The sequence below is a fragment of the Clarias gariepinus genome, chromosome 1, assembly GCF_024256425.1.
Source record: "Clarias gariepinus isolate MV-2021 ecotype Netherlands chromosome 1, CGAR_prim_01v2, whole genome shotgun sequence".
Classification (NCBI taxonomy): domain Eukaryota; kingdom Metazoa; phylum Chordata; class Actinopteri; order Siluriformes; family Clariidae; genus Clarias; species Clarias gariepinus.
Window position 1 is genome coordinate 2774269 of NC_071100.1, and position 23232 is coordinate 2797500.

The window sequence follows — 23232 nt, forward strand, 5'->3', positions numbered from 1 at the left end:
CCTGGTTTGTACTTACATTTTTTTCCTTGTTGAAAATAAAATACTTCCACACAGTTGACATGTTAGCACCGTTTACTTTGTCATATAGTGTTCCTCACTGTTATTTAAGGTCAGCTCATGTGATCATTATGTGAGGGGGGGGATAAATATGAAAATTCATTTAAAATATACATATTTGCTGTGCATTGCAGATGCTGGCATTAAAAGACCAATAAAGAAACTGTAACGTCTGCTGTTAAGTGGAGTGAGAGGGAAAAGTATTGAACAGGCTGATTTAAATGTGTTTAATACCCCACAAAGAAGCCTTTGTTCGCACAGAGAGTTTCAAAATGCTTCCTGTATTTAACTAGAGGGCCCTCAGCTGAATCTTGACCTTCAGTTCTTCAGTTAATTCCTCCAATGTTTTATTGGATTCAGTCCGGGTGATGGGCCATTCCTACATTTTATTTTAAAATAGAGGTCGAATAGAGACTATTTGTACTGTACATCTCCCTCCATATTCCTTTTTAAAAATTGTACTCCACCAGGACTTTGCGAGGAGGATCAGCCCTATACCAACTTCTACCAACAAGTAATATTTACTGATAGAGTTGTTGTTTTGTTACGGGTGGGTTTGCTGGTCTATCAGTCACAGTGATACCATGGTCCTTAAACCAGGTATTAGTACTTTTGGCAGTGTGGGCAGGTGCCAAGTCCTGTTGGAAAATGTAATCAGCATTTCCATAAAGCTGGTCAGCAGAGGGAATCATAAAGTGCTCTAAAACTTCCTGGTAGATGCTGTGCTGAGCTTGAACCTGATAAAACACAATGGACCAAAACAGCAGATGACATGGCTCCCCAAATCACCACTGATGGTGCAAACTTTACCCTGGACCTCAAGCAGCTTGGATTCTGTGCCTCTCTTCTCGTTCTCCAGACTCTGGGACCTCGATTTCCAAATGAAATGCAAAAAGTACTTTTATCTGCAAACAGGACTTTGGCCCACTGAGGACCAGTCGAGTCCTTTTTATCCTTAGCCCAGATAAGACACCTCTGACGTTGTCTGTGGTACAAGACTCAAGGAATACAATGACAGTTGTGCATGTCCTGGATACGTCTGTGCGTGGTGGCTCCTGAAGCACTGACTCCAGCTGCTGTCCACTTCTTGTGAATTTCCCCCAAAGTCTTGCATGAGCTTACTTTCACAGTCCGCCTCAAGACTGTGGTTATTCCACTTGCTTGTGCAAATGAAGCCTTGTTTTGAGATTTCCCTGAAAGTCACATGACAATGACAAACAATGCCTCGTCTTTGCCAGAGTCACATGACTGATTCATTTGGGGGTCCAACTGGTTTAAATAAAGGCTCATTCACATGGTGTCTCAGTACTAACATCAGCACATGGGACACTTCTAAATTGAGAGACTTCCCCTATTTGGAAATATGGTAGCTACTTTAATACATTTCTCGAATTTAGTCCGAATCATTGTTCTTTGCTCATTTTTTATTTTCAACATCTCAGATCGAGAAAAGAAATGTAAATCAACAGGGAGACATTAAAGGGAAATGCATTTTAATCAATTTAGAAAGATTAGATACTGTACATACTCATCCGATCATACTATTGAAAACGCTGCTGTTAGGAAAGATGCTAAAACTAGCATTTAGTCAGAATTAAGCTAATTAATTTGGCATATGAAAAGTTCAGTGTGTTGGGTTTGTCACTCTCATTGTCTATACCGCTTTATCCTGTATACAGGGTCACCGAGAGGCATTTTACAAGAGCTCCAATGAAAACAATCCTGCCTGACATGGGGTGATTTAGTATTATTTAAAGTACTTTGTATATGTTGTTGTTCTTTCAGCTGCAGGGGTTGCTACAGTACAGTGGACAATCTGATCTGCATTCAGTGGCTGGGGTTTGGGCCTTGGGTGGAGAACATGAGCCTTCCACATGGCAGATGAGAAACCTACTACTGAGCCACCAATGCGCGGTGTTTGGGGACGTTACTTTTTAAAGTAACTAATTACATTACAACACCACTGTCATTAAAAAGTAATCAGTTACATTACAGCGTTACTTTCTGATGAAAGTAACTAGTTCGAGTACTTTTCCATTGCAGAAAATGAAAACTCCTGTGTGATTCCTCATGCATGTTGTTTTAGTCAAGACCTTTATAATTTTTCTACGATAATCACTCAGCCCATAATCTGTTAACTACTAAAACCCCTATCTCACATACGCGGTTTCATGCGGAAGCCATAAGTACGGTAAGTATGAATGGACTTTTGTAGCTGAGAGGCACTCATTATCTCTTATCAAGAAATAACCAGATAACTATTTGCTTCATGAATAAATTGATGCAGACCATTGAAGAAAAGCATTGAATAATATCAAAAAGCCATATAAATTGAGTATTGTGATGTATTATTATGGATTATTATTATCGAGTAGCACGCCTATTGGCAAATCAGTGCTAGGCACATAAACAGCGACCCACCTGTTAAAAGTCACCTTTACTAAAAAACTTGGCCGAGAGCAGCGCGATCAACAAATGGTGGAGGGGAAGGAGGATCCATGCTGTCCATACTATTGAGGCTGTTGCTATGGTTACACTTGCAGGTGCGCTTAGCTAGGGGGAAGGCTTGGAAAGAAGTAAGATTAGATAAGGGACATGAGGAAGTTACGAATGCTGAAGAAATAAAAGTTTAACAGAAAGGGGGATGCTCACCCGTGGTCTGTCTCCGAGTGACTGATGACATAGGCTTAGAAACTGGGGACTGTAGGAAAAAATTAAGATTCTTCCCAGTATTTTTTTTTTTTTTTATAAAATCAACGAAGATGTTGAAAAGATAATAAAATATAAAATAAGGAAAAAAAGCATTATAATGGGGAAGGGATAGAAATTACATACGCCATCTAATGACAGGAACAACAATGTAATACAGAATGGCAGAAGAGTTGGATCATAATGAGGAAAATTTCCGGAGTAAAATTCTGTCTTGGCCTTTAAACAAAATTTTATCTCAGGCCATGATTTTAAAAACATTACACATATATTCCCTATACATATGTGTACTATGTATACTATATATATATAAGCATTAAGGATATACAGTATATACAAGAGAACATGCTGCTGAGGAATCATTACACCTCAGTCCAGTAGGTGGCAGTACAACACCTTATTACCTAAACAGTAGAAGAAGAAGAAGAAGAGCTGAGGTCATTTCCTGTGTGAGTGCCTAGTTACCCGTCTCCAAGTGTAGAGCTGTTTATTCCTGCAATTGAACAGCAATCAGCCTAATCTGCAGGACTTAACACAGTGTGAAATCTGATCAGGTTAAAAATAAGTGTTTGGAGAGGAGAAATCTGCTAATCTGTAAATCCACAGGTGAGTTAAAGTGAAACTGTTCGATCCTAAGTTATAGGTTCGCTAACTGTCCTGCAAAATATGGAATTGTTCTGTTATTGGAAACTAAAAGCCCTGTTCTGTGTTGAACTGATCCGGAACTGATCAGTGACGTAATTTCGATGATAAATTCATTAAAATCTCTGGGAGAAAATATTACAGTTCGATTAATAAGCCTTGTTTATTTGTATAAGAAAGAAGTAAACGGTCAGTGGGTAAAAGAAGACCCATCATCAAGTCCCAGTTTGACTTGCTGTATGAATTTTTCATCTTTAGAAGCTGTTTGAGTTTGTACGTCATTTGTAAAAAGCTGTATACAGCATGCTTGTGTTATTAAGTTCAGTCTTTATTCGTCACATATACATTACTGCACTGTGAATTCTTTATTCTTCTCGTATCCCGGCTTTTTGTTAGCCGTTATATGGCACCCCTGGAGAAGACCGTGTTAAGGGCCTCGATCAAGGGCCCAACAGCAGCAAGCTGGTGGAACTAGGGCTCAAACTGCCGACCTTCCAATCAGTAACTCGGAGCCTTAACACACTGACCCGCCACCGATCCCATAGACCACAAGCTGTTTCTGTCTGGTTTTAAACCGTGTTAGGCAAACATGATACACCACGGTTTCTGTAGTGTGGTGGCTAAGTTAATTTACATAAAGTTTTGTAGGTAAAATAATTGATCAGTTTTTGCAGACTGATTTGCTGTGAAATTATAAAATAGTCATCTCACTCACTCATCGTCTATACCATTTTATCCTGTATTCAGGGTCACAGGGGGCCTGGAGCCTATCCCAGGCATGAGGCGGGGTAGACCCTGGATGCGGTGCCAATCCATCGCAGGGCACACACATACTGTACACACACTCATTCATGCACTATGGGCAACTTGGGAACACCAATTAGCCTAATCTGCAGGTCTTTGGACTGTGGGAGAAAACCGGAGTACCCGGAGAAAACCCACCAAGCACGGGGAGAACATGCAAACTCCATGCACACAGAGACGGGAATCGAACACAGACCCTGGAGGTGCAAGGCGACAGTTCTAACCACTACTCCACTGTGCCACCTTGAAATTATTAAATGAAATTATACCTAGTGCTATGTACTGTACAGCTTTTGCTAAAGGTTTTGAGAATGACACAAATATTAATTTTCAAAAAGTCCGCTGCCTCCGTTTTTATAATGGCAATTTACATGGACTCCAGAATGTTATGAAGAGTGATGAGATAACTTACAATTAATTGCAAAGTTCCTCTGCCATGAAAATAGAAGAAAAAAAAATTTAACTGCATCTTAGCCCTGCAACAAAAGGACGAGTTGACTTTGTGTCAGTAATTCTCTCCTGAAAACAGGTGAGAGTGTTCATATACACTGTTAATATTGTAGACTGAGGAAATAATATAATATACTAAAGTCAAACCTTGTCGAACCAGGACTTGTGTTGATTTCTTTTGCAAATAAAAGTGTTAAAAAAACAAAAACAAATGTAACCACAAATGTAACCACACGCACCCCAAACCCCTCTCTGTTTTCTCCCCCCATACTAGAGATGAATAAGAACATTACACACACAGAAGACTCCAGTAGCCATCCCACTGTTAGCACCCTTTCCACTGGGACCAGTCAAGAAAGAAAACTCGAAGATCTTTTCCAGTGCTCATCATGTGGAAAGAGTTTTACTCACTCGAGCAGTTTACAAAGACACCAGCGCATTCACACGGGAGAGAAACCGTTCATCTGCTCGCAGTGTGGGAGAAGGTTTAGGCAAAACTGCGATCTCCAAAGGCACCAACACATCCATACAGCGGAGAAGCCGTATCAGTGTTTAGCGTGTGGGAGGAGCTTCGTTCACAGAAGTCGTCACCAGCAACATCTGTGCATTCACACAGGAGAGAAACCGTTTCAGTGCTCGGAATGTGGTAAGAGTTTTAGTCTGAGACGTCACCTCCAGCAGCACCTGCGCATTCATACTGGAGAGAAGCCGTTTCAATGCTCGGAGTGTGAAAAGAGTTTTATTCAACTGAGCTTTTTACGTGAACATCAACGAACTCACACAGGAGAGAAACCATTTGTCTGCTCCCAGTGTGGGAAAAGTTTTACCGTGATGCGTACTCTCCAATCACACCAGCGCATTCACACTGGCGAGAAACCATATCACTGTGCCCATTGCGGGAAGAACTTCTCTCAGTCTGCTCATCTCCAAACCCACCAGCGCATCCATACAGGAGAGAAACCGTATCAGTGCGCACACTGTGGAAAGAGCTTTAGTCAGGTAAGTCATCACCAGCAACACCAGCGCATCCACATGGGAGAGAAGCTGTATCACTGCTCGCAGTGCGGAAAGAGTTTCATTAAACTAAGCTTTTTACGTGAACACCAAGAAGTTCACGCAGGAGAGAAGCCGTTTATCTGCTTACAGTGCGGCAAAAGTTTCACTGCGATGCACAGTCTCAAATCACACCAGCGCATTCACACTGGAGAGAAGCCGTTTTCCTGTTCGCAGTGTGGGAAGAGTTTCACTCAGGCTTGTAACCTTCAAACCCACCAGCGCACACACACGGGAGAGAAGCCGTATCAGTGTCCCCAGTGTGGACGGAGCTTTGCTCAGTTAAGTTCTCTCAAAAAGCACCAGCGCATTCACACTGGAGAGAAGCCCTAGCACTGTTTGTGGAGTGGAAAGAGCTTTGCTTGGTCTCGTACCAGTGTGTTCGTACAGAATAGAAGAGTAATTTGGAATGACATTAATGAATTTACACCTCAACAATAATGGCTAAGTTCTGGACCAAGATTTACACTCATTAAGGCATTCCCTGATTGTGGACCATTTCAGACCTTTTGGTGTTGCAGAGCTCACAGTCCCCTTTTTCTATTTGTCTATGATTTCCACAAAATTTTTGACTTGCGTCTCTTTGTTCTGCACATCGAGAATTGCCATGACCAGCGACCATGTAAGAGTTAACACTGGGAATCAACTCCAGACCTTTTCTCTTTTTACCTTGTCATGAAAGAGCCCACAACCTGCCATCAAACTGCTCGATTGTCCAATTACTTTTGAGCCTGTGAAAAGAGCTGTACTTTATAAAAATTTCTAATAATTTGTTCAAATGCTAAATATTAATGTCATCATGTGTGCTTTATTTTAAATTCATTATAATGGTGTACAGAGGAGAAAACTAATACACACTCTCGAATTGTACTAATACATAATGTTCCTGTACATTAAAACACTATACCTTGACGTCTTCACTTTGGAACTTGGTTGAATTATTATTATTTTAAATACAGTTGTTTCTTATCTCACAACTTCTATACAATCTAAAAATTAAGACATCTCTAAAAACATTTTCTAGATGTTTCAGGACTGTTTTGCTACCACCCTCACCCAAACGTTTACTCACCTTCTACAGCCAATCAGAATCCTACATTCACCTGTCAATCAGTCAACACTATGTCTATCTTTGATGCTGGTCAGACGGCAACATCACTAAATCTTACAAGAATAGCATGATCCATAAACGTTTGTAAATAAATATTGGTCTTGTTCTTACTAGAGACCAATCCTGGTTATCCAATCCTCCAACTCCACCTAAATCCATTCAGTGAGGTCACATGTTGGAGGTTTAGATAATAAACCATCCTGAACATATTGTTCTTTGAGCTGCATATTTGCAGATTCCACAGCTTCAAAAGTCAGCCCCTGATGGTACGGCTCATCCTTGTCATAACGTATTTACAGTAGCTTGACCTCATTAGCTTGATGACTTCCTGGTGTGTCTTCGGCTACCACAGTCACACACACTCCATGACACCCAAAAGAGACAGCAGGTATTGTGATGCAGATCTAGTCACTACTGTTAAACAGATGCACCAACATGAAGGCCTTTGCCTGTAAATTTGGATAGTCGGCATTATCCACCATAGTTAGTTAAGGAGTTAACTGAGCATCTACAAAATATGAAGGTAAAACCAGGTTTAAATTCAAATTTGGTCATTTACACAACCATACAAAATCCAGCATGCAGTGGAATGCTGACATACTGTTGTGTAATTTAAGTTAAATCAAATCAAATCCACACTAAAATAAAATTAAAGTTTGCAAAGACGAAAAAAATATATACGGAGAATAAAGATAAGAATCTCTATGTCTATGTTCAGAGCCTGAATAGCTTGCAGAAAGAAGCAATCTCTGCATTGGCCTTCAGGGAGCTGTAGCACTCTCCAACTACAAAAAAACGAAAAAAATCCACTGTGAAAGACTACAAATAGTGAAGGACCACCGATGGCTGAGGTCCTTCGCTATCTTCCTGGTCTTGGTCCAGCAACGCTTGCTATAAATTGAGTGCATTTCTGGAAGCTGGTGCAAATGATATGTTCAGCTGATCACACCACCCTCTGAAGAGCTCGTCTCTCCTACATAGTGCTGTTCTCAAACCAGGTTGTGATGTTTCCCCACAAAGATGCTTGTGTAAAAGTTCCTTAGCACTTTGTAAGATAGTCTAAGATGGTAGAGATACTGCAAGGTCTTCTTCACCATGGTGTTCAGGTGACCGGGTCCTGCGTGATGTGAACACTGAGGTACCGGAAGCTGTCCACTCACTGTCACTAGGATCATGTTGATGACAGGGACCTAGAAGTTCCTCTCCTGCTTTGAGATGAAGTCCACTATCAATCCCTATGACTTTCTGCTGTTCAGGCAAAGACTGTTACTCTGTCACCAGCTCTTCAGGTTTTTAATCTCCTATGTACATGCAGGCCTTCTCATTGTTGCCAGAGATCAGGCCCACCACAATGGTCTCATCAGAAAACTTAATGATGGTGGTCGAGTTTGTAGTGGCCACACTGTTATGCAGGTTGTGTTTTACCCCATCATTCAGGATGTTGCCTCAGGAGTATGTTGGGGTCATGCACTTCTTCTTACATATCATCTGTTCATCCTCATCACTTAGCAATGGACCGTCCTCACGGACCCCTTTTAGTTATGTTTTAGTCATGTAGAATCTAGAACATGGAGATGGACTCCACTCAAGATGATCATCAGTTTGCCTGCTTAAAGATAACCCTTAAAAACATCTTGCCTGAGGATGCCACAGAATGTTAAAAGTTCCAGATTCTTGACCACTCAGTCTGGAGGGCCGCAGACTCCCATGTGTTTTCTCATAACCACTTGACCTCACCGATCACATCTTTTTGAACTGTAATTACTCTGCCCTATATCACATATCACTATACTGTATATCATATATGCTGATACAAGGGATTCATCTCTAACGCGAATGCAGGAAACTGAAGCACTTCACCTTCAGTACAAGTCTTTAAATAAAATAAAGAACTAACACCTGAGGAACTCGCACAATTCTGGATTTTCTTTTTTTTTTTGTTGCCATGTTTTAGGCTTACTGTACAGAATACTGGGCTATGTGAGGAGATCTTTAACATATTTGTGCATTATTCAGTCCAGTAGGTGGCAGTAATCTGCCTCATTACAAGACCAAGGAGAAGAAGAGCTGAAGTCCTTTTCTATTTGGACTGTCTAGTTACCCAGCTGAGCTAAAATCGTCTCTACATGTAGCCGCTTCTACCTGCAGTATTACAGAGACTGATCTCTAAATCCAGAGGTGAGTTAAAGTGAAACTAGTTAGTGAATCAGTTACTGACTGGATCCTAAACGGATCTCTACTTCATATGGAATAGGGTCTAGTGCTGATCACTGGGTTTAACCTTAAAAATCAATTAAGATTCTCACTGCTTAGCAGTTTAATTTTATAATTTGTTCAATTTGCGTTAACATTTTAAGTCTTAATGTAGTAAGTTAGTTTACTTCAACTCATATGATATTGAGTTCTGTTTTTTTTTTCCTTACAAGAGATGAAGAAGAACTTATCACCCACAGGAGACTCCAGTAGCCATTCAACTGTTGGCACCCCTTCTACTGAGACCACTCGAGAAAGTAAACTCGAAGATCTTTTCCAGTGCTCATCATGTGGAAAGAGTTTTACTCACTCAAGCAGTTTACAAAGACACCAGCGCATTCACACAGGGAAGAAACCTCATCACTGCTCACAGTGTGGGAGAAGATTTACACAAAAGTGTGATCTCCAAAGACACCAACGCATCCATACAGCTGAGAAGCCGTATCAGTGTTCAGAGTGTGGGAAGAGTTTCATTCAGAGAAGTCATTACCAGCAACACCAGCGCATTCACACAGGAGAAACACCATTCCAGTGTTCAGAGTGTGGGAAGAATTTTATTAATCTGAGTTTGTTACATGAACACCAATGCGTTCACGCAGGAGAGAAACCGTTTATCTGCGTAGAGTGTGGCAAAGGTTTTACTGTGATGCGTTGTCTCAAAATACACCAGCGCATTCACACCGGGGAGATGCCATATCACTGCTCGCAGTGTGGAAAGAGTTTTACTCAAATTAGCAATTTCCAAAAACACCAGCGCATTCATACAGGAGAGAAACCATTTACCTGCTCACAGTGTGGAACAAGTTTTACTCACTTGAGCAGTTTACAAAGACACGAGCGCATCCACACCGGAGAGAAGCCGTTCATCTGCTCACAATGTGGGAGAAGATTCACTCAAAAGTGCGTTCTCAAGAGACACCAGCGCATCCACACCGGCGAGAAGCCGTATCAGTGCTCAGAGTGTGGCAAAGGTTTCAGTCTGAGAAGTCATCTCCAGCATCACCAGCACATTCACACAGGAGTGAAGCCGTTTCAGTGTTCAGAGTGTCAAAAGAGTTTTATTAAGCTGAGTTTTTTGCGAGAACACCAACGAACTCACACGGGAGAGAAACCGTTTATCTGCTTACAGTGTGGCAAAGGTTTTACCGTGCAGCGTAGTCTGAAATCACACCAGCACGTTCACACCGGAGAGAAGCCGTATTACTGTTCGCAGTGTGGGAAGAGTTTTAAACATGAAAGATCTCTCCAGGAACATCAGACTGTTCACTCAGGAATGAAACTCTATTATTGTTCATTGTGTGGACAGGGTTTTAATCGAAAGGGTAGTTTTCAAAGACACCAGCGCGTTCACACCGGAGAAAAGCCGTATTGCTGTTTGCAGTGTGGAATGAGTTTTTCTCAAAATGGTCATCTCCAAAGACACCAGCTCATTCACACAGGAGAGAAGCCGTTTCAGTGTTCACAGTGTGGAATGAGTTTTTCTCAAAACGGTACTCTCCAAACACACCAGCGCGTTCACACTGGAGAGAAGCCTCATCATTGTTCGCAGTGTCCGAGGAGCTTTGCTCGTTTAAGGTCTCTCCAAACACACCAGCGCGTTCATGCAGACTAGGAGCCGCCCCGCTCCGTGGACTGTGCAAGCTGTTTTTATTTAACTCCATAATTTCAAACTAAATGAATGAATTCACTCCTTCCCAGTAATAGCTAAGTTCTGGACCAAAATGTGTTAATATCCCATGTTTAGGTCCATCTCATGATTTAAGAGAAGTGTTACACAGAGAGAAACAGGCTGGTGAGAAATAGAGGATTACAGTGATGGGGATGTTTTTAGTAATTGTCCGATTACTTTTGAACCTGTGAAAATGAACGGTAAGTCTTTGCAACATTTTTGTTTAATCACTTGCATTAAAGCACTAATTTTAAATGTCAATCATGTCTTGATTGCTTCATTTCAAATTCATTGTGTCGGTGAAAAATGGGGTGAAAAATGACAAACACTCTGTATTAATTCTTATGGACCTGACTGTAAATAAAAACACAATACCTTTTTTAAAACAAACAAACAAACAAACAAACAAACCTATTTAAATAGTTGTTTTAAAACTGATACCTGCTACGCAATCCAAAACAGCTTGGCGTTTCACTGTTTTTATCACCTTTCCATTAATGAAATGTATTAAATGGTCTTCCATTTTTGTCTTTCTTCTTGGCTTGCTTTTCTTTCATAAACAGCTCTCTAATCTTTGTGTGTTTTTATTTATTTTTTTATCCTTTTAACAAATGCAGTTTTTACAGGCAACATCCTGAACTTCACTTAAGAAACATCTCTTGTAATATGATTAGGTTCAAAAGGTGTAAGTTATCTATAATCTAAAAATAGGGTTGGGACTGTATCTTCTTTGTCTTTCGCCTATTCCCTTTCAGGGGTTACCACAGCGAATCATCTGCCTCCATCTAACCCTATTCTCTGGATCCTCTTCTCTCACACCAACTAACTTTGTGTCCTCTCTAGTGGGTACTAACTTTTAAATGTGACTGTGCATCCATAAATCTCTTTTTTGGTCTTTCTCTAGACCTTCTGCCTGGCAACTCCAACCTCAGCATCCTTTTAGCAATATGCTCACAATCACTCCTCTAAACATGTCCAAACCACCTCAATCTGGCCTCTCTGAATTTATCTCCAAAAGATCTAATATGGGTTGTCCCTCTGATGAACTCATTCTTGATTCTATCTATCCTTGTCCCAAAAAGAACCTCAACATCTTCATCTCTGCTACCTTCAACTCGCTGGTCTCAAAACTGTCCTAAACACCATTCCTTTTATTCTCACTAATACTCTTTTGTCATATAACACACCTGACCCTTTTCTCCACCCATTCCAACCTGCCTGTACCCGCCTCTTCATCTCCTTTCCACACTCTCTGTTGCTCTGGACTGTTGACCCTAAGTACTTAAAGTCCTGCACCTTTTTTACCTCTGCTCCCTGTAGCCTCACTGTTCCCCTTGGGTTCCTCTCATTCACACACACATGTATTCTGTCTTGCTGCGGCTAACCTTCATTCCTCTGCTTTCCAGAGTGTACCTCCACCTCTTCAGATTTTCAATTTTCAGATTTTAAGCACAGCAGTAAATCTACATCAGAATGGCTGAAAAATAAAAGAAACAAGATTAGAATGACGAGGCCATTTTATAAAGTCCAGACTTCAACCCAATTAAAGCATGGAACAAAGTGATGTTGCTCGCCTGAGGTTGTAGTTGCAGAATACAGAGACTTGCTACAGTTAAATGAATCTTATCAAACTTTTACACAAAAAAACATAGAAATCAACAAGGAAGTATTACCTTTTAAATGCGACTGTACATATAACCTAATAAAAAGTAGAGCAAGCTATAGAGGAGATCTTTGAAAACCCATCATCCAGTCCAATAGGTGGTGGTAATCACCTGACTACCACATGGAGGAGAAGAAGAGCAGAAGTTGTTTTTTTCTCTGGTTTGGACTGCCTGCTTTTCCATCTGAGCTTCAATCATCTCTATATGTAGGTTTCAGAGACTGGTCTTTAAATCCAGAGGTGAGTTAAAGTGAAACTGATTAGGAATCAGGTACTGACTGGATCCTAAATGGATCTTTGCTTCTTATTAAATAGTGTTTAGTGCTGATTACTGGGTTTAACCGTATAAACAAACCAGGCAAGATTCTGACTGACAGCAGTCTGATTTCATTTTGTAATTTGTATATATATATATTTATACAATTAATGTTTATAATTTAATTAAACTTTGTTTTTAGTTAGTTAGTTGGTTAGTTATTTACCTCAGCTAACATGTTCCTCATGAGCTAAGTATTATCATTAGGATATTATATTAAAATCAATATGATCAATTATTATATTACCATTATAACAATCTCACGTGATAGCCTTCAGGAACATTGCTGAAATGTTTTTGTATCATCATCATCATCATCATCATCATTATTATTATTATTATTATTATTATAGAATAAGCTTTGATCTTATTTCTTATTTGATCTTATGACCACTAAATATGCCTGATTTTTTTTATCTATCGTATAGAATCATTTTAAAGAATAAAATTTTATGGATTATTTAATGATTAAAATATTTATTTATTTCATTTAAAACAATCTGTATTATAGACAAAATAAATGTGTCAAATATTTTATGCACAGATTTTTCAGGAGGGATATAATATTAGATCATAACAAAGATAAACAATTGTATTGTAATATAATATTTGATAGTGATAATGCCGGGAGGGGGAATCCGTGACAGCAAGGCATTTACATTTGCATTTTAAATTCCTCTGTAACAGAGAAGACTGGACAGGCTTTTAAAATTTATTTAATTGATCTAATACCGTCCAATATTCTGTAACCGTAAATAATAATACCAAGTAATACCAAACAATTCCACAAGGTGGCACTTTATTGTTGTGACCATGGGTTACCCCAGTAATTGGGCAGTGCAAAGTGTGTTCGCTGAACTCCACAGTTCATTTATAAGTAATGAATAAAGTGTCTTTAGGAATGGCTTGTATACGACTGACTATTGAGTATCACTCTCCTGGGGTGTTTTTGTAAATATCCTCCACAGTGGGTATCTCAATGCCGTTGATTGATTAACCAATATGCACCCCCACTGAAGGGCAGTAAGTGAAGATGCTCTCAATGGTATGAGCAAGTTCATGAGCATCCTGGAGAACAGGTAAGCCTTTTGTATTCTCCTTATATATATCTTAAATATGTATTTTTTTTTCCTTTTTTTTTTACCAGAAAAGATGAATTCAGGAAGCAGATTAGGTTGTTAGAGATGTGGGAAGTTAAAGGAGAGCACATGATCGAGCAGGTCCCTATCCGTACTTTGCTGAACTGAAGACAGGTTGAAGATGTCTGTGGGACCCTCCTTAAGGTGCTCTACAGAGGCTATAAACACCTTGCTGGTGGTCATCATGTTTTATTAAACATTAATTTACTCTAATTGCTGGTAACACCCACACTGTTTTTTACCCTGTTACATTTTTTAAGCAGGACCAAAAAATGTTTATTAGTAGTTAAGGCTAACTGGTGTTGCAGTGCTATTCCAGGCCATGCCATGTAGGGTCAGAACACAGCTAAAGCAAGCAGGAAGCACAGGCGGTTGTGAAGGACACTCTCATATGATTTTCTAATAAACATATTGTACAATCCATATACAAATAGGGTGTAGTAGCTGATAATGCATAACCTATGTAGTGTACTTCTGTAGGATATAGGGATCTTTTGATTTCAGCCACTGAAGTTTTGCCAGACAGTGGTGCTTCATGAGGTTCATGTAAACCTTTTGATTAAGTAAAGAGTTACGGCTTAGCCACAGTTAAAAAATTCCATGTCTGATTATTTCCTACACTAGCAACACAGCTCTATTCCCTGTGCTGCTGAAAGGCCATTGGTAGCTTTTAAGGTGGAATACTCATCTTCAGTGCAGGAGTCAACATTGCGAATCTATCAGGACACCTTTAATATTATTACAGTAACACCCGTGTTCGGCAGCTTAACACTAGTTTGGCCAGGGGTGGAAGGGTATGTGTTGGGGGAGCAAAATAGCTACTGTAGATAAATAAACAAACATATCATGAAATGTTGATGATAAATTGTGTTTGTGGAAGTGTTGAATAAAAGCAATATCACACTTGAGGTTATGGTGTTGTGCTGAATATTAGCATGGCTGTGATTTCTGTTCATTTAATTGCGTTTAATTTTTTTCACCCTAGACAAGCACAAAAACAGGATGCTCAAAAGAGACCCCAGTGCCCAGCCACAGACTTCTGGTACATATAATACTAAACCCGGATATGTACAAATGAAGAAAGCTCTTTATCCGTGCTCAGACTGTGGAAAGACTTGCACCTCCCGGAGTAATCTCCGAAGCCACCAGCGCGTTCACACAGGAGAGAAGCCGCATCACTGCTCCGAGTGCGGGATGAGATTCGCTCTGTCGTGTACTCTGCAAAGACACCAGCGCATTCACACTGGAGAGAAACCGTACCACTGCTCCGAGTGCGGGATGAGCTTCGCTCGATTAAACACTCTCCAGAGGCACCAGCGCGTTCACACTGGAGAGAAGCCATATCAGTGCTCGCAGTGCGGGATGAGCTTTGCTCGAACGAATAATCTCCAAAGACACCAGCGTATTCACACAGGAGAGAAACCGTATCAGTGTTCGCAGTGTGACAAAAGCTTTGCTGACCAAACGACTCTACGAAACCATGAACTGATTCACAATGGACATAAGCCGTATTACTGTTCACACTGTGGAAAGAGTTTCGCTCTGTTGAGTACTTTCCGGCCACACCAGCGCACTCACACAGGAGAGAAGCCCTATCACTGCTCAGACTGTGGGAAGAGTTTCGGTCAGAGAAGTACTTTCCTAAAACACCAGCGCATTCACACGGAAGAGAAGCCGTACCATTTGTTGAGAAGGGGAGATGGCCAGGAAAGAGCCAAAGAGGAAACTGAAGATGAGGTTGTATGAACAGGCAAGGGTGATGTGATGTGATGAAAAGAAAACGCATGTAAACACTGGTGAGGTTTTATATTAAAGCAGACGCCTCTGTGAGATGGAATTGTAGAAGATTTATAAATTGTGACATGTTTTTCATGGGACACAATGCAGTGATGAGTTTCGAAACAAACACTTACAGCATAAGGCTGTATTTTAATTCTGTATGTGTGTTTTTGTACGCACACAAAGACATCCAACACTCACTCCAAGTCACCTGGTGTGGAAAAGAACCTTCGTTCTGTCACATCGTTAACACACAGGTAGCTTAGTGACTGGAAATCCATCCCAGTATAAAATACCGTGCATCTTAAAAACTCAGAATAGCCTAATTCAATTTGTGATTTCATTCAAAAAGTGAAACTTTCATATATTGTAAATTCATTTACATTTCCTTTTTTAAATTTGATTGATTATGGCTTCCAGCTAATAAAAAATCCAGTATCTCAAAATATTAGAATATTTCATTTCGAAGATGACCACTGAACCCTACACGAGCAACGTCAACATAAGCCACAAAAGGGGCTGTGTGGAACCACATTCAGGAAAAAGTGTGGTAAGAAAAGGTGCACAACTAACAGGGATAACCACAGCCATAAGAAGATTGTCAAGCAAAGCAAGTTCAAGACCTTGGGAGAGGTTTACAAGTAGTGATGTGAGGCTGGGGTCAGTGCACCAAGAGCCATTATACATGGATGTCTTCAGGAAATGGTATCAAGCCACGGCTGTTCCCCAGGAACTGGTGCATTCCATGTATCAAGCCACTCCTGAACCAGAGACAGCATGAGGCATCTTACCAGGACTGAGGAGAAAAAGAACTGGACCGTTATGTCCAAAGTGCTTTTTTCACTTTACATGTCATGAATCTAAAATTTAAGATGATTTTACTTTTTAAATTGAATCACACACAAAAAAACTTTTTACAATATTTAAATTTTATGAAGTCCATGGTACATTTTGTTTACTGTATGATGACCAGACCATTTGGTGCTTTAATATACATTTGTGAAGGCTCAGAGGATATAAAAAGGTCAAGCATTAGACAATAGAGAAGACCATTTTACCAGCATAGGTGCACATGGGTCATTCTTACCTATTCTTATTATCATATCCCCTTTTGCATTTCACCGTCGCACATATCACTGCATATCGGCTTTATAAGTTTCAAACTTCTGTGTGTTTTGTATTTATCTCTTCCTGTAAAATAAATCATTGTGTTACAAGACTACTTGTTCTATAGCAAGAGATACATAATTTTAAAAGTGATCTCTGACCTTAATACTGTATATGCTATATACTTTAATATAATGACTCAGTTTAATATTAATGCTGCACAATTAGTTACATGGATATCGAAAAAGCAGTATGAACCCGTGCAGTTATCTAATAGCAAAAAGATGTGATTTATTACAGGTAATGTATGCATGGTCAGTAAGTCATGTGAAGTTTTGCTTGAATATGCTGAACGTGACCTGTGCACTCAGAAACACATGCTAAAACTGTCCAATCAAACATCTCATTTATCAGTGCATCGCTTGTTTTAATGTTGTGGCGTGTGTGTGTGTGTGGTTTTAGGCACCAGGACACAGTCATATGGTGCTTTTGCAATATTAACATAAACAATTACTACAGTATGAAGCAATTGCAGGCATCATGCGGGTGAGAAAACATTGAAGAGCCAGAAAAAAATGACAGGTGCTGTCACATGTTACTTAGTGAAGGCAGGGGTAACTCAGTTAAGGTGTTGAACTAATGATCAGAAGGTCCCAGGTTCAAACCTTAGCATCACCATGTTGCCACAAGAACGGGAATATAGTTTATTTATAAAACTTCTAGTGCCATTATTTTCTTTTAGTCTAAAGAATATAATCGCAATGTTAAAATAATCACAAATGGGAATTTATCAAACCTTGCAGCACAGTTTACAATATGAAACCAAGGCCCAGGCATGCCATGGTGACAGAAACCTCTGAACATCCTTAATGACTTTTTATGAAGTAGGCCAGATAGAAGCCTTTTAAATTATTTAAATGCTTAAGTACTGAACGTCTGATAAGTGACTTCCTCGGGGTCTGTGTGTCTCTGTTTACATGTTCTGCCCGTGCTTCCTCCGTGTAATCCGGTTTCCTTCCACAGTCCAAAGACATGCAGATTAGGCTAATTGGCGTTCCTAAATTTCCTGTATCATATAAAAGTGTGTGTGGGTGTGTGTGTGCTCTATGATGGAATTGCACCCTGTCCAAGGTGTACCCTGCCTCATGCCCTAAGTATCCTAGCATAGACTTCAGGTCCCCTGAGACTGTGGGCATGGCAAAAATGCACAAACTGGCAAGACATTGATGGAATTTTGGAAGAAAATAATACAATTCAATATAATATATTACATATATATCAACAGACAGGGAATGCAACCAAAATTATTGAATAACTCAGTGTTTAATATCAAAAGTAATTATACATTAAAGCAGATTCTGTAGGTGATCTACGTAGACTCGCCAAAGAGAGCAAATGGAGGTGAGACCTAGAGAAATAGAGAATGTCCTGCAGGGTCATGTGAGCAGATTTCTATTGCCTTCGCTCACCATCCAGTCCAGTAGGTGGTGGTTAAACACATCACTACAAGAGAAGAAGAGATGTAGTTGTTTGTATTCCTCGTGGACTGCCAGGTTCTTTATCTGAGATAAAATCATTTCTACAGTATATGTAGCCATTAACAGCATGTGAAGTGGAGAAATCTGCTGATCTTTAAATCCAGAGGTGAGTGAAAGTGAAACTGGTTACTGACTGGATCCTACTGGATCTTTACTTCACATGGAATAGAGTCTAGTGCTGATAACCAGCGTTACCCTTATAAATAAATATAGAAAGGATTTTGACTGAGAGGTAAGAATTGAAATAAGTAGGATTAGATTGAGAACTGTCCAACACATTGTTAAAACCTTTAAGGACTGTGTTGAACGGTCAACTGCGGTGAAGACATCTGGTTAGAAAAATAAAATCATAAATGAATTTTACTGGTACTGGTACTACTGGAAAAGTTGCATTGAAATGAAATACTCAGAGTGAATTTTGGTCCTATGTTTAGAATCGGGAGTAAAAGCTATTTATCGAGATTAGTGAAATAGGAAATCACACTCACAGTATCTCCACTCAAATGTAGGAGAGCGCTGGAGGTGTCCTAACTGGTAAGGCAAGGAAACAGCATTTGGACAGATGCATATGGAGGAGACGCATTTCAGCAGCATTGAGTGACACTGAGCCCATAAAATATATGTTTGGATAATAATGCAATCCTTTTTTTGTAACAGATCATGTGCATTATGGAACTGGTTCATTAAGAAACATTTCGTATGCTGTCGCTGCAGGTTTTTTTTTTTTTAGTAATAGTGAAGATGCAGCTTTGAAACAGACGTGGCTTGGTCACAGCCAACAATGTTGAAAATAATAAACCAATCTCTACTCTTACAGCACCACAGATCATGCAAAGTTTCATACAATTCCCCACCATGCAGCAAAATGTTTTTTTTCTTATTTGATGAATCAAATGAAAAACTTGTTTATATGTAGCTTAGCTAATGTAAAGTTAAAAGTGCTACCCTACTTACATAATGAATATTTTAGCCATGGCAAATTAAATTAATATATCACTTATCTCATCCTTTTGGGTCATTATGCCAATTTTTTTTTAGACATGCACAAAAAGATGAAGCCTAAAAGAGACCTCCGTCTTTCTGGTACATCTGATACCATCACAGGTTGTGCACAAATGAAGAAAGATCTTCGTCCCTGCTCAGACTGTGGAAAGGCTTTTACATGCCGGAGTAATCTCCAAAAACACCAGCGCGTTCACACAGGAGAGAAACCGCATCACTGCTCGCAATGCGGGACGAGCTTCGCTCGATTAAATACCCTCCGAAGACACCAGCGTATTCACACTGGAGAGAAACCGTATCGCTGCCCAGAGTGTCAAATGAGCTTCAGTCTATTGTGTACGCTCCAGAGACACCAGCGCATTCACACCGGACAGAAGCCGCATCAGTGCTTGCAGTGCGGGAAGAGTTTTACTCGAGAGAGCAGCTTTCAAATACACCTGAATGTTCACAGCGGACAGAAACCGTATCAGTGCTCGGAGTGTGAAAAGAGCTTTGCTCACCCAAGTACCCTGCGGAACCACCAGCGCATTCACAACGGGCATAAGCCGTATTACTGTTCATACTGTGGGAAAACGTTCGCTTTATTAAGTACTTCCCGGCCACACCAGCGCACTCACACAGGAGAGAAGCCCTATCACTGCTCAGACTGCGGGAAGAGTTTCGGGCAGAGAAGTACTTTCCGAAAACACCAACGTGTTCATGCGGAAGGAAAATAAATAATAATAATAATAAAAAGTTATTAGATTAAAACATTTCTATAAACTGTTTCAGACATACTTAATTTAAATTTAAAATGTAACTAGAACTAATAAAACAAATCTGCTGGATTTAAATAACATGATTATTTTTCATGTGACCTGATGAGTCCAGACTGATCCTATTCCAGAGTGATGGGCGTGTCAGGGTGAGAAGGAAAGGACATGAAGCGATGCTCCCATCATGCATAGTGTCCACTGTACAAGCCTCTGGAGACAGTGTTATGATCTGGGGTTGATCAGTTACTCAGGTCGAGACTCAGTAACGTTATGGGGCGATAAAGTGAAGTCAGCTGACCACCTGAATGTACTGAATCACCAGAGGATCACATAACACAAACATAGTTTAAATATATATATATATATTTCCTTGGTGAAACAGACATATTCCAGGACTCTAGTTCAGTGTGGTTTAGGCTTATAGAAGAGAATATATCTCATCTTTCATCGTTACCCCATTCAGTCTGTATGTAGCAGTAAATCACTGCATGGTTGCAAATCGAAGAAGGAGAAGAGCAGAAGATTCTCCTCCTGATCCAGAATGACTGCTTTACATTTCACATGGGAAGCTGCATTGTATTTAGATCATGGCACTGCTGCACATCGTCACCCATCTAACGTAGACCATTACTTGGTAAAGAAAGCTCAGGAGAGACTCTTTGTTTCTGAGAACGATCAAAGAAGTCCCTTCTCAGCTCTGAGTGAATTTCTGCAGAAAGCATTCTCTTCCCCAAGCTGCTGCTAACGCACTGAACACTTTACATCCAGGACTGTAAATGCAATTATTATAATTTGTGTAATACTTTCTGCTAATTGACAATACCTGTTACTAATAAAATATTTGTTCCATCCAAGTCCCACTGCACATATAATCTTATATTTATATTTTTATGTGATTTATTATTATTATTATTATTATTATTATTATTATTATTACTACCATTTTATTTTTGTTTTATTCTTACATTCTTCTTGTTGCTACTGGTCTCTGAAAGATACCAAAGAGATTCCACTGTAAAACTACAGTATAACGACAACACTGGTGGCAGAATACCCAACTTCTAATCTAGTTGAGACAGGGTTAAACAATGGAAACAATATTTTAACAAATTTTGTGATGCGTTCCCACAAGTCATTCATTTAAAAAAAATATGATTTTAAACACATTGAAGGCTTACTGTAAAGAATACAGTGCTATGTGAGTAGATCTTTTAATGCCTTTGTCTAGCATCAAGTCCATAGGTGGCAGTATAACCCTCTTTTAAAAACAAAGGAGAAGAAGAGCTGGAGTAGGGCTGAGCTGAAATCATCTCTACATGTACAGTAGGTGTTTCTACATACACTTTTTCGTAGAGCGTTTGGAGACGAGACATTGCAGGACCTTTGAATCCGGAGGTGAGTGAAAGTGAAACTGGGTACAGACTGGATCCGAAATGGAGCTCTACTTCATATGGAAGTGTGTCTAGTGCTGAAAACTGGGTTTACGCCTCATATCAATCAGTAAAGATCCTGGTCCCTAGTATTTGTATTTTAAAATTTGTTTCAATTTAGTTGTTAGTTGGTTAGTTAGGTATTCTCAACTAACATACAAAAAGTCCAGTGCATAATTCACATATGTTGTTGGTCTTTCGGCTGCTCCCGGCAAGGGGTCACCAGTCCGCACTACAACTTGGCACAGGTTTTACGCCAGATGCCCTTCCTGACGCAACCCTCCCATTTTATCCGGGCTTGGGACCAGCTCTGCATCCAGTGGCTGGGGGTTTGTGTACTGGCTGGGAATCGAACCCGGGCCGTCCGCATGGCAGGCGAAACACCTACCACTGAGCCACCAGTGTCCCCAGTGCCCCCCCAACGCCCCCAATGATTATTGATTGTTAACGTGTTCAACTATCAGTTCTACTTTTAGTTAAGTCCCTCTTTTTTCATAAATTTTCTAACATGCAGAAAAATATACTTGACTCCCACATCCTTCTGCTATAACACATAAGCACGTGTGTGATTTTTAAATGACACCCACTTCTATCTTCATAACCTGGCATGTCTTTGCAAACTTAGAATGTGATAAAGAAAGAAAAAAAAGTGAAGACTCGAGGCGGTGTTCCGTGCGGAGAAGCAAATCTTATGGAATTGGCTTCGTTCCTGTTGATCAGCATATTGCACAGTGCAGCGTTGTGGCATTTTCTATAATTCATTATACAAAAAGTAAGGTCTTGAGGTCTGTTTGTCCAAACCTGTTAATTATCAAAGGTGTTTCAATCAGGTCCCTTATCCCCAATCTTAATGCTTCAGTATACTAATACAGCTTGGACAATGCTTGGACTATGCTTCTATACGTGGCACTTTGTGGCACCAGTCTGGAGAAGGCCCTTTTTCTATTCCAACATAACTATGCTCCAGTGCACAAAGCATGGATATTATAAAAACATGGTTTGATGAGTTTGGTGTGGAAGAACTTAACACAGAGCCCTGACCTCCACCCCATTGAGCACCTTCGGGATGAACTGGAACGGAGATTGAGAGCCAGGCCTTCCCACGGAAACACTCCAAAATCTCAAAAAATAGCTGCAAAAGGGGGAACAACCTTCAAATTAATGAATATCTATTTGCATACGATGTCAATGCAGGTTTAGTGATATATCCATGCAAACAAATCTGTCTGAAAAAATTAAATTAAAAAAATTGCGGCACAGAAATGAAACTGTTCCAATCTGTCTATGACATGAAGTTCCATTTTTTATTTCCCTTACTAGAGATGAAGAAGAACATGTCACCCACAGGAGACTCCAGTAGTCATCAAACATCTACTGGCACTGTGACCAGTCAAGAAGGAATAAACACAGACCTTCATCACTGCTCTCAGTGTGGAAAGAGCTTCACTCATCGACGTTCCCTTAAAACACACCAGCGCATTCACACTGGAGAACGGCCGTATCGCTGCCCAGAGTGTGGGAAGAGTTTTAATCAGCAGGCTACACTCCAGTCACACCAGCGCACTCATACAGGAGAGAAACCGTATCGTTGCTCAGAGTGTGGCAGGAGTTTTACTCATGTAAGTGCTCTGAAAGTGCACCAGCGTATTCACACAGGGGAAAGGCCGTATCAGTGTGCAGAGTGCGGGAAGAGTTTCAATCAGCAGGCGATTCTCCAGTCTCACCAGCGTATCCATACCGGGGAGAAGCCGTATT

The 23232-nt window shown here is 40.1% G+C and overlaps 2 protein-coding genes across 2 annotated transcripts in view; both read left to right on the forward strand.

Annotated features, from left to right (window-relative positions):
• The first annotated feature begins 3227 nt into the window (after positions 1-3227).
• LOC128518292 (zinc finger protein 135-like) lies at positions 3228-6627 on the forward strand. The gene is made up of 2 exons (XM_053491338.1): positions 3228-3372; positions 4937-6627. Exon 2 carries the CDS (start codon positions 4939-4941, stop codon positions 6046-6048), a length of 1110 nt encoding a protein of 369 aa, XP_053347313.1. The 5' UTR covers positions 3228-3372; positions 4937-4938; the 3' UTR covers positions 6049-6627.
• A 1926-nt stretch (positions 6628-8553) lies between these two features.
• Positions 8554-23232, forward strand: part of LOC128518105 (gastrula zinc finger protein XlCGF26.1-like) — a 26603-nt gene continuing 11924 nt past the window's right edge. Inside the window, exons 1-6 of the mRNA XM_053491252.1 lie at positions 8554-9004; positions 9255-10226; positions 13696-13706; positions 15084-15545; positions 19423-19987; positions 22953-23232. The exon at positions 22953-23232 is cut by the window's right edge and continues 442 nt beyond it. Coding sequence (XP_053347227.1) covers positions 9255-10226; positions 13696-13706; positions 15084-15545; positions 19423-19987; positions 22953-23232 — 2290 coding nt within the window. The 5' untranslated portion in view covers positions 8554-9004. The remainder of the gene's footprint in view (positions 9005-9254; positions 10227-13695; positions 13707-15083; positions 15546-19422; positions 19988-22952) is intronic.

Excerpts from the sequence above, each read along its gene's own strand:
- LOC128518292 (XM_053491338.1), top strand. The coding sequence starts at position 4,939 with ATGAATAAGAACATTACACACACAGAAGACTCCAGTAGCCATCCCACT.